At 41.4% G+C, this 14611-nt stretch overlaps 1 protein-coding gene across 1 annotated transcript in view; it reads left to right on the top strand.

Moving 5' to 3' along the window:
• Positions 1-14611, top strand: part of LOC137497032 (peripheral plasma membrane protein CASK-like) — a 439399-nt gene that overhangs the window by 90517 nt on the left and 334271 nt on the right. Inside the window, exon 2 of the mRNA XM_068225518.1 lies at positions 13709-13900. Coding sequence (XP_068081619.1) covers positions 13709-13900 — 192 coding nt within the window. The remainder of the gene's footprint in view (positions 1-13708; positions 13901-14611) is intronic.

Genomic DNA, 14611 nt, shown 5'->3' with positions numbered 1-14611 from the left:
ACATCAGCCACACATTATTCAAATATGGCTAAGCATGGGCATGACTTGCCCACAGATAATAATATCGGTTTCGTAGGAAATAGAATCTCATAATATTATCGACACTGAAGCGACACGCCGCCGTTCGAGGAAGTGCAGCTTTGATTATAGTGTTGTTACGGTGAGTGTAATCTAATCTTTCCTTCGCCGAAGCTATTTAAACTATAGTACTGTCGAACTGAATGAGTTGTACGGGCCATATACAGTAGATGTAGCTTGCATTCTGGTACATACCTGCCAACCCTTCCGATTTATCCGGAAGTTTTCCTTTTTTTAACTCGTCTTCCGATTTTCCGATTTATTTTTATTTCTTCCTATTTTTGAACATATATAACCTGTACGGTCAATACTCTTCCCCTAGGATAACAAGGATAACAGGAGCCTTTTGGGGGAAGGAAGTGGCCGTGGCCTTAAGTTAGGTACCATCGCGCGGAGGAGTGCTGAGCAACCTCGTTTTCAAACGAATTTATTTGGCAAGTGTTATCGCGTTTCCCGCTCACTACTGCAGCTTGTATGCACAGCTGAGAATTCGAGACAAGTGTGAGGGTTTGGAGCGCGCTAGCGACTGCGTTCATCGGGACGAAAGAATGTGTTTGTTATTGTGTGGTTCGCGCGCTGTTAAAATCGTTTCTATGCGTAGTTTCGTCACGTTAGGCCACGTGTTTTTTCTTGCTGTTCTATGCTTTTTCCCCTGTCGAAGTCGTCTTCTTTTCCTACCGCGTTTTTCCACACACATGTAGGGTCGCGGGTGCAAACTGCGTCGCACATGTGGATTTGGCCCTGTTTTACGGCCGGATGCCTTTCTTGACGCCAACCCTATATGGAGGGATGTTATCATTATTGCGTGTTTCTGTGGTGGTTGTAAGTGTGGTATGTTGTCTGAATATGAAGAGTAGAGTGTTGAGACGGACACAAACACCCAGTCCCCGAACCAGAAGAATTAATTAGAAGCAATTAAAATCCCTGACCCGGCCGGGAATCGAACCCAGGTTATCCGCATAAGAGGCAGACACGCTACCTCTACACCATGGACAGTTACTACTAGTAAAATGTTTTCATTCCGTACCCTGATGGGGTACGGCGGGCCTCCTAGACAGTTACGTCCTCTTTCAGGCCAGGAGATGTGTTGCAGTGATCTGAGGTTCGAAGAAGGTGAGAGGGGAGCGGCCATTGCCCATAAAAGGAACTGTACCGGCATTCGCCTTAGCGAGGAGAATGGAAAACAACGGAAAACCATTCTCGGGACCCTCTGAAACGAAGGCCACTACGCTGACCATTCAGCCAATGAGTCGGGACTTTCTCCCTGTCGAAGTCGCATGTTAATAATGTATGAGACATATTGATCTGATTTGTATGTGGTAGTTTCGCGTATTTCAGTGCATTTGTGTATATTCTTAGTTCTTAATTTTAATGCTTTGAATCTAATGCAGAGAGTTGTATCGATGACAGTTTATGGTATTTTTTTCTTCGCGTTATGGCCACAAAATGTTATCTCCAGGTGTTCAGAGATAACTACAAAATTGAATTTCCGTTCATTTTACAGTCTAGTGAAGGAAACTACTATGCGTTTTGTTCCGTGTTTGTCACATTTTCTTGTAACAATTTTTGTTTTCTTAGTGTAAGTTTTTAAATTTAATGCGCAATTCGCATTGTAACTCTAGATAGGTATGCCTTTTCACCGAGACCGTGGCGCAATATACGTGATAAAATCTAAGAATTAAAAATCTTCCTATTTTTGGTCTCTAAAAGTTGGCAGGTATGCGTAGTTCGAAACGCACTGACGGCAGCCATGAAGATTATTCCTCCATTTGTACAGCAGGCAAATATTGGGGTGTTATTATGGCCACGGCTCTTCCTTCCCAGTCCTTGCCTTTGCCTATTTCATAGTTGCCGAATTAGCACGATGATTAACCGAGAGGAAAAAACACACACACGGTAGTACCACTAATTATGTATAAATATAACTGAAGTCCTTCTCGGTTGATGTATGTAATAGCCCTCTGACGATAGGAACAAGTTATTCTGATATGTATGTAGTCGAAGTGATCTATAATTCCAGGAAAAATCCCAAATATTAATAAAAATATATCGGTTTTCAAGACTTGCAGTTACCGGACTGCCCCTAGTGTCATATGTTTCATGGTATATAACCTCTGATTGTAATTCACTCCTAAAATTTGAAGCTGAAAGCCAGTGTTAAAACATGGCCGGTGGAACATAGGTTTTAGATAGTATCTAAGTGATAAATAACTTCTTCGCAATGCGGGAGCCATACTTAGACACTGTTTAACAGTAAACATCGTCTAAATACCGTTTCTGCAATCGGCCCGTAATAGTTAATACATCCCTACACATAGGATCGGTATCAGGAAAGGCATCCGCCGATAAAACCGGGCTTGATTCATGAATATTACCGATCCCAAGTAATTGGGAAAAGGTTAGGAAGAAGAGGAAGGATTATTATTATTATTATTATTATTATTATTATTATTATTATTATTATTATTATTATTATTATTATCATCATCATCATCATCTGTTTACCCTCCAGGTTCGGTTTTTCCCTCGGACTTAGCGAGGGATCCCACCTCTACCGCCTCAAGGGCAGTGTCCTGGAGCTTCAGACTCTTGGTCGGGGGATACAACTGGGGAGTATGACCAGTACCTCGCCCAGGCGGCCTCACTTGCTATGGTGAACAGGGGCCTTGTAGGGGGATGGGAAGATTGGAAGGGATAGGCAAGGAAGAGGGAAGGAAGCGGCCGTGGCCTTAAGTTAGGTACCATCCCGGCATTCGCCTGGAGAAGAAGTGGGAAACCACGGAAAACCACTTCCAGGATGGCTGAGGTGGGAATCGAACCCACCTCTACTCAGTTGACCTCCCGAGGCTGAGTGGACCCCGTTCCAGTCCTCGTACCACATTTCAAATTTCGTGGCAGAGCCGGGAATCGAACCCGGGCCGCCGGGGGTGGCAGCTAATCACGCTAACCACTACACCACAGAGGCGGACTATTATTATTATTATTATTATTATTATTGTTATTATTGTTATTATTATTATTATTATTATTATTATTATTATTATTATTATTATTATTATTATTATTATTATTATTATTATTATTATTATTATTATTATTATTATTATTATTATTATTATACTCATCAAACGAGGTTTGAAACTTCCCTGTAGCTAGTATCTATGTGTTGCTATAACACAACTATGTGTATGTGATCTCACCTGTAGAGAGAACGTTAGTAATTGTTAAGAGTATTTCAGTTGACGTTGTAGCACTAATAAGGAAGCATTTGGAGTCGTGTTCTGGGCAGTATATGCAAGTCTATGAAAGCAATGTCCGCCTCCGTAGCGTATCGGTTAGCACTATTAGCTGCCGTCCTCGGGGGCCCGGGCTCGATTCCCGGTACTGCCAGAAATTTAAGAATGGCAGGAGGGCTGGTATGTGGTTGAAATGGTACATGCATCTCACCTCCAACGGGGGGTGTCCCTGAAAGGAGCTGCACCACCTCGGGATGAGGACACGAGTTTAATTTTATGAAAGCAACGAACCCCGATCTGAATATTATAGGACTTGATTCGACATTTGTAATGGTTGCAGGACGACGTTTGACCAATCAAACTGTTAGAAATAGGTTGCATGATGCCACTCCTCTTTCCCATTTTAAGCCGAGCTGTATAACCTCGATGCTATGCAGCCCGTTACAGATAGGCAAATAATTTTAATGGAAACTCCAGAGCCGACGGAGGCTGACATTTACCGACGAATGTCACGTATGCTGGAATCCAGGTGGTAGTAGACAGTGTGTTCGTAGGGAATCAGACTGCGTATATTAGACACTGCCCATCGTACGCTTTAAGGTGGGGGTTCATTGGTGTTCTGGAGTGCTACCAGATCTCTGTACACATCTCGTGATCGTTCCGAAGTACATTCTTTAACGAATAGTGGAACAATATCGCCGGCATTCCGGAAAGGATATTTTAATGGACTACAATTCACGTGTCCATTGAACAGTAACAATTGTCTTGTTGATATCAATGAATGGAATGGCCTGCTTATTCCCCAGACATAAACCTTGTTGAACACTGCTGGGATCAGTTGAAACGAGCTCTTTATATACATCCTAAGTAATCTGTACGATTTACTCTAAATAGGTAGTGATGAGTGGAGCAAATTAGAACAAGATTGGCTTAATGGCCTTGTGGACCTATGCTAAGACGGATTCAAGCATTTGTATAGCGCATGGGAACATCTTTGTTACAGACGATGTAGACCTTAGGAGGAGTGTAAGGTAAAGGCTTTCATTGTCTGCAACTTCGACGCTGGATGGGACAGTTCTATGTTCAGCCGCCTTTGCCCCCAGGAATTAACTTGGTGTTCATTTTCGGTATTGCGAGTGAACCTCAAGAACGTGAACGTCTCCAGATGTTGGAGCCTGGTTTCTAAATTTTTGGATCTTCTGACGGGAAATCTAAGCCACGCCTTTCCGGCGAACCTCGGCTAAGAGAACGTGCAATTCAATTTTCACATTGCCGATTAATGTGAAAATCCTCCAATTGTAAAACTAGCGATGTGATCTTGATAAGCAATGTTTTCATTTTTTGGATTATAGAGCAGGAATTTGTGCCCGTGTACTATACGCAAATGAAGTAGATCTGTGTTAAACTGTCGTGAAGCATATATACAGGAATAGATAATGAAATGTTTTCAATTGTCCGACTCGTTGGCTTAATGGTCAGCGTACTGGCCTTCGGTTCAGAGGTTACCGGGTTCGATTCCCGGCCGGGTCGGGGATTTTAAACTTCATTGGTTAATTCCACTGGCTCGGGGGCTGACTGTTTGTGCTGTCCCCAACATCCCTGTAACCTCACACACCACACATAACACTATCCTCCACCTCAGTAACACGCAGTTACCTACATATGGCAGATGCCGCCCACCCTCATCGGAGGGTCTGCCTTACGAGGGCTGCCCCCGGCTAGAAATAGCCACACGAAATTATTACGAGTATATTTTGAAGTTTTTGAAGTCTTCCTAACGTTATCCCCGTACAATAGCAGGGTGTGCTTTATTGTTTTCAATGTTATCATTACCTCAGTGTTAAAAAAGAAAATTGATGTAATCAATCGCACGACTCTCACAGACGTTCATTAATTTTATACATTCCTTATTCAAATGGTTCAGAATGTACAGGTTTGTGAGTGAACACAAAAAGACCTCGACAGTGTTGCGAGATAGAGAGCAAGGGGTAAAGGGTATGAAAAGTCACCAAGACGTAAAATGCTGTGTTGATGGGGTGATAGTTCCACATGGGGATCACTGTAAGTACCTAGGTTTTAATATAGGGTAATCACATTAACGACGTTCTAAATAAAGGTTACATACAGATCTGCCCATTTATATGGTTATGAGGTTATTTAGGAGTTTCAGAAAGGTTGTAAAGGAGAGGGTATGCAAGTTTCTGGTAAGACCCTAATTAGAGTACGGTTCCAGTGTATGGGACCGACTCCAGGATTGCTTGATACAACTAGGAAAGATCCAAAGGAAAGCAGCACTATTTGTTCTTGGTAATTTCTGACAAAAGAGTCCGGCTCCATGGCTAAATGCTGGACTTTGGTCACAGGGGTCCCGGGTTCGATTCCCGGCAGGGTCGGGAATTTTAACCATAATTGGTTCATTCCACTGGCCCGGGGGCTGGGTGTATGTGCCGCCTTCATCATCATTTCATCCTCATCACGACGCACAGGTCGCCTACGGGCGTCAGTTCAAAAGACCTGCATCTAGCAAGCCGGACTTGTCCTTGGACACTCCCGGCACTAAAAGCCACACACCATTTCATTTCATTTTCCGACAAAAGAGTAGTGTTACGAAAATGTTGCGAAATTTGGGCTGGGAAAAGACGAGCTGCTCGACTAAACGTTGTGTTCCGAGCTGTCGGTAGATTTTTTTTTTGTTTACGTCGCACCGACACAGATAGGTCTTATGGCGACGATGGGACAAGGAAAGGCTAGGGATGGGAAGGAAGCGGCCGTGGCCTTAATTAGGGTACAGCCCTAGCATTTGCCTGGTGTGAAAATGGGAAACCACGGAAAACCATTTTCAGGGCTGCCGACAGTGGGGTTCGAACCTAGTATCTCCCGAATACTGGATACTGGCCGCACTGGTCTGGAATGACATACGAATAAGTTCGAATGGTGTTTTTAAAGGTAGGGAAGATCATAATATGAAGATAACATTGGAATTCAAGAGGACAAACTGAGGTAAGTATATTATAGGAAGAGGAATAATGTTGTTTGTTTAGTCCTCATCCCGAAGGCTGAATAATAATAATAATAATAATAATAATAATAATAATAATAATAATTGTACCGGGTGGTACACCTCCACGCCGCAAATTCAAATATTGCGGCAGTTGAAACCTCTCTACAGGAGAAAGCCTGAGCTTTAACAAACTGTATTAACTCAACGGTTTCTCGGAAGATGTCACTACTGTAAATTTGGTAATCTTGAAGTGTTCTGAACTGTGTCTATTTTGATTTGTGTTTGTTTGCTCCGTATCAAGAAGTTTGATCATTCTCTAACAGATGTCGCTACCCAAAACTATGGTAACACACTCTGGTGCAATGGAATGAACTTTCTTGAAGAAATATTGTATTCCTAAGTTTTATTTTTACTAAATTTTGTTCTGTGGTTTGTGGGTTGGCAATATAAATCCTTTCCTTCCGCCAGTTTTGAAATTAGCCAATCATAAATTTCTGTAATTAATTTCCCATCAATAAGGTGTTTCTTCATCGTCTTGTGTATTAGTTTTTGCTGGTAGCCAATAAAAGTTTGTGGGCGGGTTGTTATCATTCATGAAAGGTCTCGAATGTTCCACGAGGGTATATAAACTGCTGATTTTCTTGTCTCGGTGCCACTTCAGTGTGTGAATATATAGCAGGGGGCGGGAAGCGCCTCTTTCTTCAAGCAGCAGCTCATCTACAAGGTAATGGCCTGTTAACATCTTCATTTCTTGCTAGCTCAGCAGTCTACTCTCGGGGAGGGTTCGAAACCTTTAAAATGTAAATTAACTTTTCTGTGTAAAAACTTCATATCTCTTTTACTGTAAAGCGGGGATAGAGAGTGCTTCACCCTCTCGAACTCCCCTTCATTTTGAAATTGAGGTGACTACGTTTTCATAACCCTTTCTTCTCTTCCTTATGCATTAAAGTTTTCTCATACGTGTCACCTCCCTAGCTTGGGATTAGGCCCTGTATATCGGCCTAGAGCCACTTAGGTTTTAAAAAGTGTATTAGGAGTGCAAACTACGCCTCCAGTCAATTTGATATTTTGGGCCATGTAATTAACCTATTTCTTTTCTGAGTAAGCCCAGTAGGTTGGGTACATGATACCCCTGTGTAAATTTGTAAGTCGTGCCTGCAGGCAAGCGATTGTAAAAGTCGAGGATGCCTTAAATAGGCGTGAGTAACTGGAAGCCGGTTCGCTCGTTTCAAATTAGGTTTGGAGTGCCTCTTGAAGGCCGGAATGTATTTGGTGAGAGCAAGTGCTCTTTGATTTCAGGGGAATTCTGCCCCAGGTGGTCTGGTTGAATATTGGTAAAGTGGAGCTTGGAGCTCATTAATTATTCACCCGGGGCTTGAACCCCAGCAAATGTAATTTATTAACTTGTTTTCCAGCTACTTGGTACCTTTTTCTCTGTTGTTATTTGTTGATTTTGAAAAGAAAATATAACCTTTGTTAAAGTTTTCTTTAATTTTGTAGTTGAGACCTATTCCCGCCCGCACCTTCTTTCACCTCTGCTGTTCCCCAGATACCTCGGAATAATAATAATAATAATAATAATAATAATAATAATAATAATAATAATAATAATGCTATTTGCTTTACGTCCCACTAACTACGTTGACGGTTTTCGGAGACGCCGAGGTGCCGGAATTTTGTCCCGCAGGATTTCTTTTACGTGCCAGTAAATCTACCGACACGAGGCTGGCGTATTGAGCACCTTCAAATACCACCGGACTGAGCCAGGATCGAACCTGCCAAGTTGGGGCCAGAAAGCCAGCGCTTCAACCGTCTGAACCACTCAGCCCGGCTTTTAGGGAGAGGAATTAGGGACTGGAATAAATTATCACGGGAGATATTTGATACATTTCCAACATTTTTGAAATATTAGGTAAACAAATAGAGAATTTTGATTGATTGATTGATTGATTGATTGATTGATTGATTGATTGATTGATTGATTGATTGATTGATTGATCTTGGAAATCACACTACAGTCATTGTTCATTTGGATAATTCCATCGATTGGACATGTCTTGCAATTAACTGATATTTGCCTCCATCCAGCTGTGCTTGTTCACGGTTATAAACATTGTTTGTTTAACGTAACTGTTGCCCGACTCGTTGGCTGAATGGTGAGCGTACTGGCCTTCGGTTCAGAGGGTGCCGGGTTCGATTCCCAGTCGGGTCTGGGACTTTAACCTTCATTGGTTAATTCCACTGGCCCGGGGGCTGGGTGTTTGTGCTGTCTCCAACATCCCTGCAACTCACACATAACACTATCCTCCACCACAATAACACACAGTTATCTACACAGGGCAGATGCCGCCCACCCTCATCGGAGGGTCTGCCTTACAAGGGCTGCACTCGGCTAGAAATAGCCACACGAAATTATTATAACGTAACTGTTATTGCAGGATTCACTCTTGTTTAATGATCGTGCCATTATTGTAAGGAGCATTAATTAAACATGTCAAACATTGTAGCAGATCTGTAGGACTGTTTGTAAAGGAATCGCTCAGTTATTGACTATCTTATCTCTTACACTAACTGATATCGGCTCATCACGCTGCGTAATCTGTCATATTTCGTCCACTAGATTAATAGGAACGCATTTTTGTTTACTTACACACTTGTATTGCTGGACCGTTAGATGTTCAACAATAGAGATTATATCGGGCTCCGGTTGCATTATTCCCAGTCTATAACCACAAACCATTAATGTTTCAAATGATGTTAAGTCATGTTTCGGAGAATATACGTACCCGTTCGAATAATAATAATAATTAATAATAATAATAATAATAATAATAATAATAATAATAATAATAATAATAATAATAATCCCGCCCAAGGGAGATAAGGAATATTTCTAAGCTTTCTCCCTGTGTTCTTCTCTCCACAAATTACACCTTGTTCTGGTTCTATATGGCGATTTCGTAGAAGTCGAAGTTGATTTTTCTTTTTAAATATTTCTACCTCTGCACATCTTCTGATATTCGAGGTGCTATGTCCACTCGGTGGTTAATCTTCTTTACTGAAATTGGCCTCATGTAGCCCTTTATCATGTTCATCTTTCTTAACCTACTTAGCGTATAGTTAGAACTTCGCCACATTGCTGACAAGCATTTTTCCGAGGAAATAGTGAAATGTGAAGCATTTTTCATCAGGTAAATACCACAGTCTACATCTGGTATTTATTACTGGTAAGTAACCTTCTTCACCCCGAAGTCTGTACAAAGGAAGTTAAAATACGCTACGATTCAAGAAAAATGCTGACATTTACTGTATACTAAAAACAATTGGTACCGAGCTCAATAGCTGCAGTCGCTTAAGTGCGGCCAGTGTCCAGTACTCGGGAGATAGTGGGTTCGAACCCCACTGTCGGCAGCCCTGAAAATGGTTTTCCGTGGTTTCCCATTTTCACACTACGCGCGTGCTGATGCTGTATATTAATTAAAACAACGGCCTCTTACTTCCCTATCCCATCGTCGCCAAGAAACCTGTGTTAGTGCGTCGTTAAAACTCCAGCCAAGAAGATAATATGGAGGTTAATGCACGAAACATTTTTGGCATTTAGGAGGCTGATGCAGACACTACGAAGTTCTCCAATGGAGGAAATATAGTATAATTTTACTGCTATTCAAGTTAGCTACAATTTGCATGGTAGGTACAGGATTAAGTGGAATTTTTGTCGTTAGCAAGAGCCGAACTCTTGTCAATTTAGTCGTTCATTAACAGTTTTGTTTCTAATTCAGCGCATGGAATTTACTGCCGGGATTGTTTGAGGACGTGCTCGGTTCGCCTGGTGCAGGCCTTTCTATTCGATTCCCATGGGCGACCTGCGCGTCCGGGCGTGAGATGATGATGGTGATGAGGTAGGGAGAGTGTGAAACCCGGTGTCTGCAGATAGCCTACCCCTGTCGAATAACAAGGGATCTGCTCAAAGTTTATCGTCTCCATCCGACGGACGAATCAGTATCAACAGCGTCATTTGCCCTCACTCCATATGAACACCGCGGAAAAGTTTCGAATTGAATTCAAGCTTTTGGCATAAAATCTAGTGGTTAGAAATTGTATAAGACCACCTCTCCTATCCTGCCGGCCAACATTCTGATGAACATTTTCCACCAGCGGGACTCGTGCTGTCACCAGAATTAAATGCTCAGATTCACTGTCGTTAGGCAACGTACATAAGATAGGTCAAGTCAAGGAGCCATGGTCATGATCGTTAAGGCGCGAAGTATATGTGATCTGACACCGTGGTTAGCCGGTTCGAATCCCGTTGTTCGAAAACATTTTCACCATCAGATTGTTGGCCAGCAGGGTAGGAAAAGTGGTGGTATACAATTTCTAATCACTAGATTAGATTAAATCCCAAACCTCTCCGTAGTGCTCATATGGAGTCAGGGCATATGGAGTTGCTGATGGTGATTCGTCTATTCTTCTATCATACCGCGTCATTCACTCATCTCATTAACTCCTCTGATGAGGTTGACGTCAGGAAGGGCATCCGCTCGTAAAACTCACTGCACGAAGATTCATGTCACTTCGTATCCGATTCCGTAGAGAAACGGGCCCAGGGATGGACATACATACATTTAGAGCAGGGGTTTCCGACTTGTAAGGATTAGAGGGCCACATGGGAAACCTGAGTGAGGCATGATCGCGAGACGCACTTAAATAATAGGCCGATTTTCATAAAATTCCGCAAATAGAACAGAGATACCAGTATGAAATAAAATGCATAGTTCAATTGAAATGAAGATTTTATAATTATAATTGCTTAAAACACTATTTTTACAGTTGCATAAAAGAGTTAAGTTAAAAATAAACATTATTATACCCAGGGCAGTTGTTAGTTCATTTGAATTAATATTTTTGACAAATGACAAAAAGGAAGACATCCCTAAAAACTAACTGAATTTAATAATGCAGTCAAAAAAATCTTAAAGGACTGTTTATTGGGAATAATATGAAAGGAACAATGATATAGTTATAAGAGTCTAAAATACCAACAACGTACTTCCAGGGAATCTGCCACCTGGGCGACTGCCCTAAATGCAGATCAGTATTGATTGATTGACAGGAGTACTTCCCTGAAAATTCCTTCGAGTGCGCAGCACTGTTTACCAGCCAGTATTACCAAGGAGAGAAGAACGAAGAATTGTAACCGCTTCTTACACCAATGGCAATTAAAGTATTTCATTGCATGCTATGTTGCATAAAATGTCCACAGTGAAAATGACATGAAGTTCAAGATTTGGTATGGATATCATAGCCATTTTTATAATGGGCAGAACTAGCACTGGCATTTGTGAGAGCTCATTTTCCGCCAAAGTATGCATTTTAATTGATTTAATCAAAAATAATCTATTCACACCAAGTGAATACTTAAAAATAGAAAATAATATTAAAGAATGAATTGCTTCTGACTTGGGCCTATAAAGGGTATACGAATTAATATATGTTTGAACGAGCTATGAAATATTTGTTGTATTGTAAATTTTCTTCACATTTCTTAAAATGGTTTCTTACAAAACCCTCGCGGGCCACAAAATATGGCTTCGCGGTCCGCTATTTGGAAACTCCTGATTTAGAGGAAACAGAGTACATAAGACAGATGATAATAATAAACTTGACATAGTAATGCATATATCAGTAAACGGTGCCATTTTAAGTTCATGGCATAGGAAGCAATTTCCGTTCAGTCCATGTTATCCAGAAGTTAGTGTTTGCGTGTATGTGTGTGATGCCCAGACAGATACACGCCACGTAAAGATCTGAAATGTTTGTCACGCATGGCTGTGTCAAAGAGCAATTCTTGCTCCAAGAAATGAAGCTGACTGCGTCATCAACATGCAAAATTTACAAGAATTACCCGGTATTCTACAAATTTACAAGTCTATCGACACGACATCTAATACAGTCAACTACACGACAGAGCTTTTTAACAACTTGGAGTCATTTAGAGTACCCTCGAACATTTTGGGATGGAGGAGTATGGCACCGATTCTTCTTCTCAGGAATATGAATCCTCCTTCCCTCTGCAACGGAACACGACTCTCAGTCAAGAAACTGATGCCGAATATTATTGAGGCCACCTTCATAAATGCAATTTTTTTCAAGTTGCTTTACGTCGCACCAACACAGATAGGTCTTATGGCGACGATGGGACAGGAAAGGGCTAGGAGTGGGAGAGAAGCCTCCGTGACCTTGTGTGAAAATGGGAAACCACGGAAAACCATCTTCAGGGCTGCCGACAGTGGGGTTCGAACTCACTATCTCCCGAATACTGGATACTGGCCGCACTTAAGCGACTGGAGCTATCGAGCTCGGTCCATCATAAATGGACATGGCGCGGGCGAAGCAGGTTATAATAGTATTCATTCCTCGGATTCAAATCATCCCTTCGGATATACCGGTACCGTTTCAGTTTAGACGTCTGCAATTCACCGTTTGTTTGAGTTTTGCTATATGCATCAACAAAACACAAAGACAGTCGCTTCAATTGTAGGACTCCACTTTCGGAAACGGTGCTTCTTCCATTGTCAACTGTACGTGGGTTGTTCAAGTGTTGGAAAAGAAAACACACTCTACATTTAGATCCAAATGGAAGGTCACTTAATATACTTTATCCGTAAGCTCTATAAGAATATATATATAATATGGTCTTTTATATTGTTTTAATATTATTTGTGCCATTCGCCAACTAGGTATCTTAAGCATTAGAAGTAACAAATTTATAATACAAAGAAAATGTATTTCATGCAATTTGTGTGAAACCTATGTGTGTTAATAAATGTATTTTTTTATTTTGCTTTTAAATACACATCTAGCGGTTGAATTAATAAAATAGGAAGAAGCCGTGACCATGACCGTAATCACAAAAGCTGTTTACGTTTTTATTATTATTATTATTATTATTATTATTATTATTATTATTATTATTATTATTATTATTATTATTATTTTCATGTAAAGCTTATACGGCGATAATTCTGTTGGACTGTAATGTGTTGGCATGGACTCCACTCGAGTCGCTGACCAGGTTCAAGTGAACTGTGATTTGTCCAGGTTAACAAAGTTCTTTACTTAATTAGCTTAGAAAGTCCTGTCTTCATGACTAAAGGCATTTTAGTCCTACTAATTTTAAAATGTTGTTTCCCTTTGAGGTAAAGAATATATACGTTTCAGTACGAAACGAAAATTATGAAGTCACGTTATCAGGTATCATATTTGTACTCATTATTTTCTTCTATAACATACGCAGTTTCTAGCCATGTTATCTTCTGTGCTTGACATAGTTGTACATTCTTCATGGATATTCTGACTTTTATATACTCATGGCATGTTTTGATACGTGTTTCAGGCCTTGCTCCAGGCGCACGATGTTGTGGCGCACGAGATCTACGGGGAGGACGCTGTCCGGGTCACGCCACCGCCCCTGATGCCTTACCTCAACGGCGGCGACGACCTCGAGGGTCCCAATGGTGACGTCGAGATGGAGAACGTGACGCGCGTCCGCCTCGTGCAGTTCCAGAAGAATACTGACGAGCCTATGGTAAGTGCTTGAAGTCTAAATGAAGTCACTCCTCAGATGATATCATGTGAGACATGCATTTACTGTCTGAAGATTATCGCGTCCGGGAGATACTGGGTTCGAATCCCACTGTCGGCATCCCTGAAGATGGTTTTCCGTGGTTTCCCAATTTTCACACCAGGCAAATGCTGAGGCTGTACCTTAATTAAGGCCACGGCCGCTTTCTTCCCATTCCTAGGCCTTTCCCGTCCCATCGTCGCCATAACACCTATCTGTGTCGGTGCGACGTAAAGCAATATATATATATTTTTTTTAAATGCCGACTCTTTCGGGGACGTATGTATCAAGATTGGTGTAAGCTGACCACATGCAATGCCAGTAACTTTCGTGACTCTTGGTCGGCCTACCCGAGTCAACTTTTACTTCCAGTTTCTCTTCATATTTTCTACCCCACCTCCCCAGAACAGATCTTGTGCTCTTCTGACTCCGATGTCTAAAGAATATTTATGCGATATCTAATGCATATTTATTTTTCCCGCTTCTCAAGGCACTTCCCTTTAAAAAAAAAAAGGATATCTTCACTCTTGGAAAGTTCAGAACGTTTAAGTGGGAATCCTCCGAATTAAAACTTCTGAATAGATCCAGAGTGGTATTCGAAGTCACTTCTATTCTCATTGTCAGTAAGTTGTCCTCACGATGACCAGTCCATCCTGTTCCATGTTCTACATTTCT

This window comes from Anabrus simplex, chromosome 1 (genome assembly GCF_040414725.1).
Source record: "Anabrus simplex isolate iqAnaSimp1 chromosome 1, ASM4041472v1, whole genome shotgun sequence".
In the NCBI taxonomy this organism is placed as follows: domain Eukaryota; kingdom Metazoa; phylum Arthropoda; class Insecta; order Orthoptera; family Tettigoniidae; genus Anabrus; species Anabrus simplex.
Note: the sequence above shows the minus strand (reverse complement) of the source record. Positions and strands in the feature narration are given on the sequence as shown.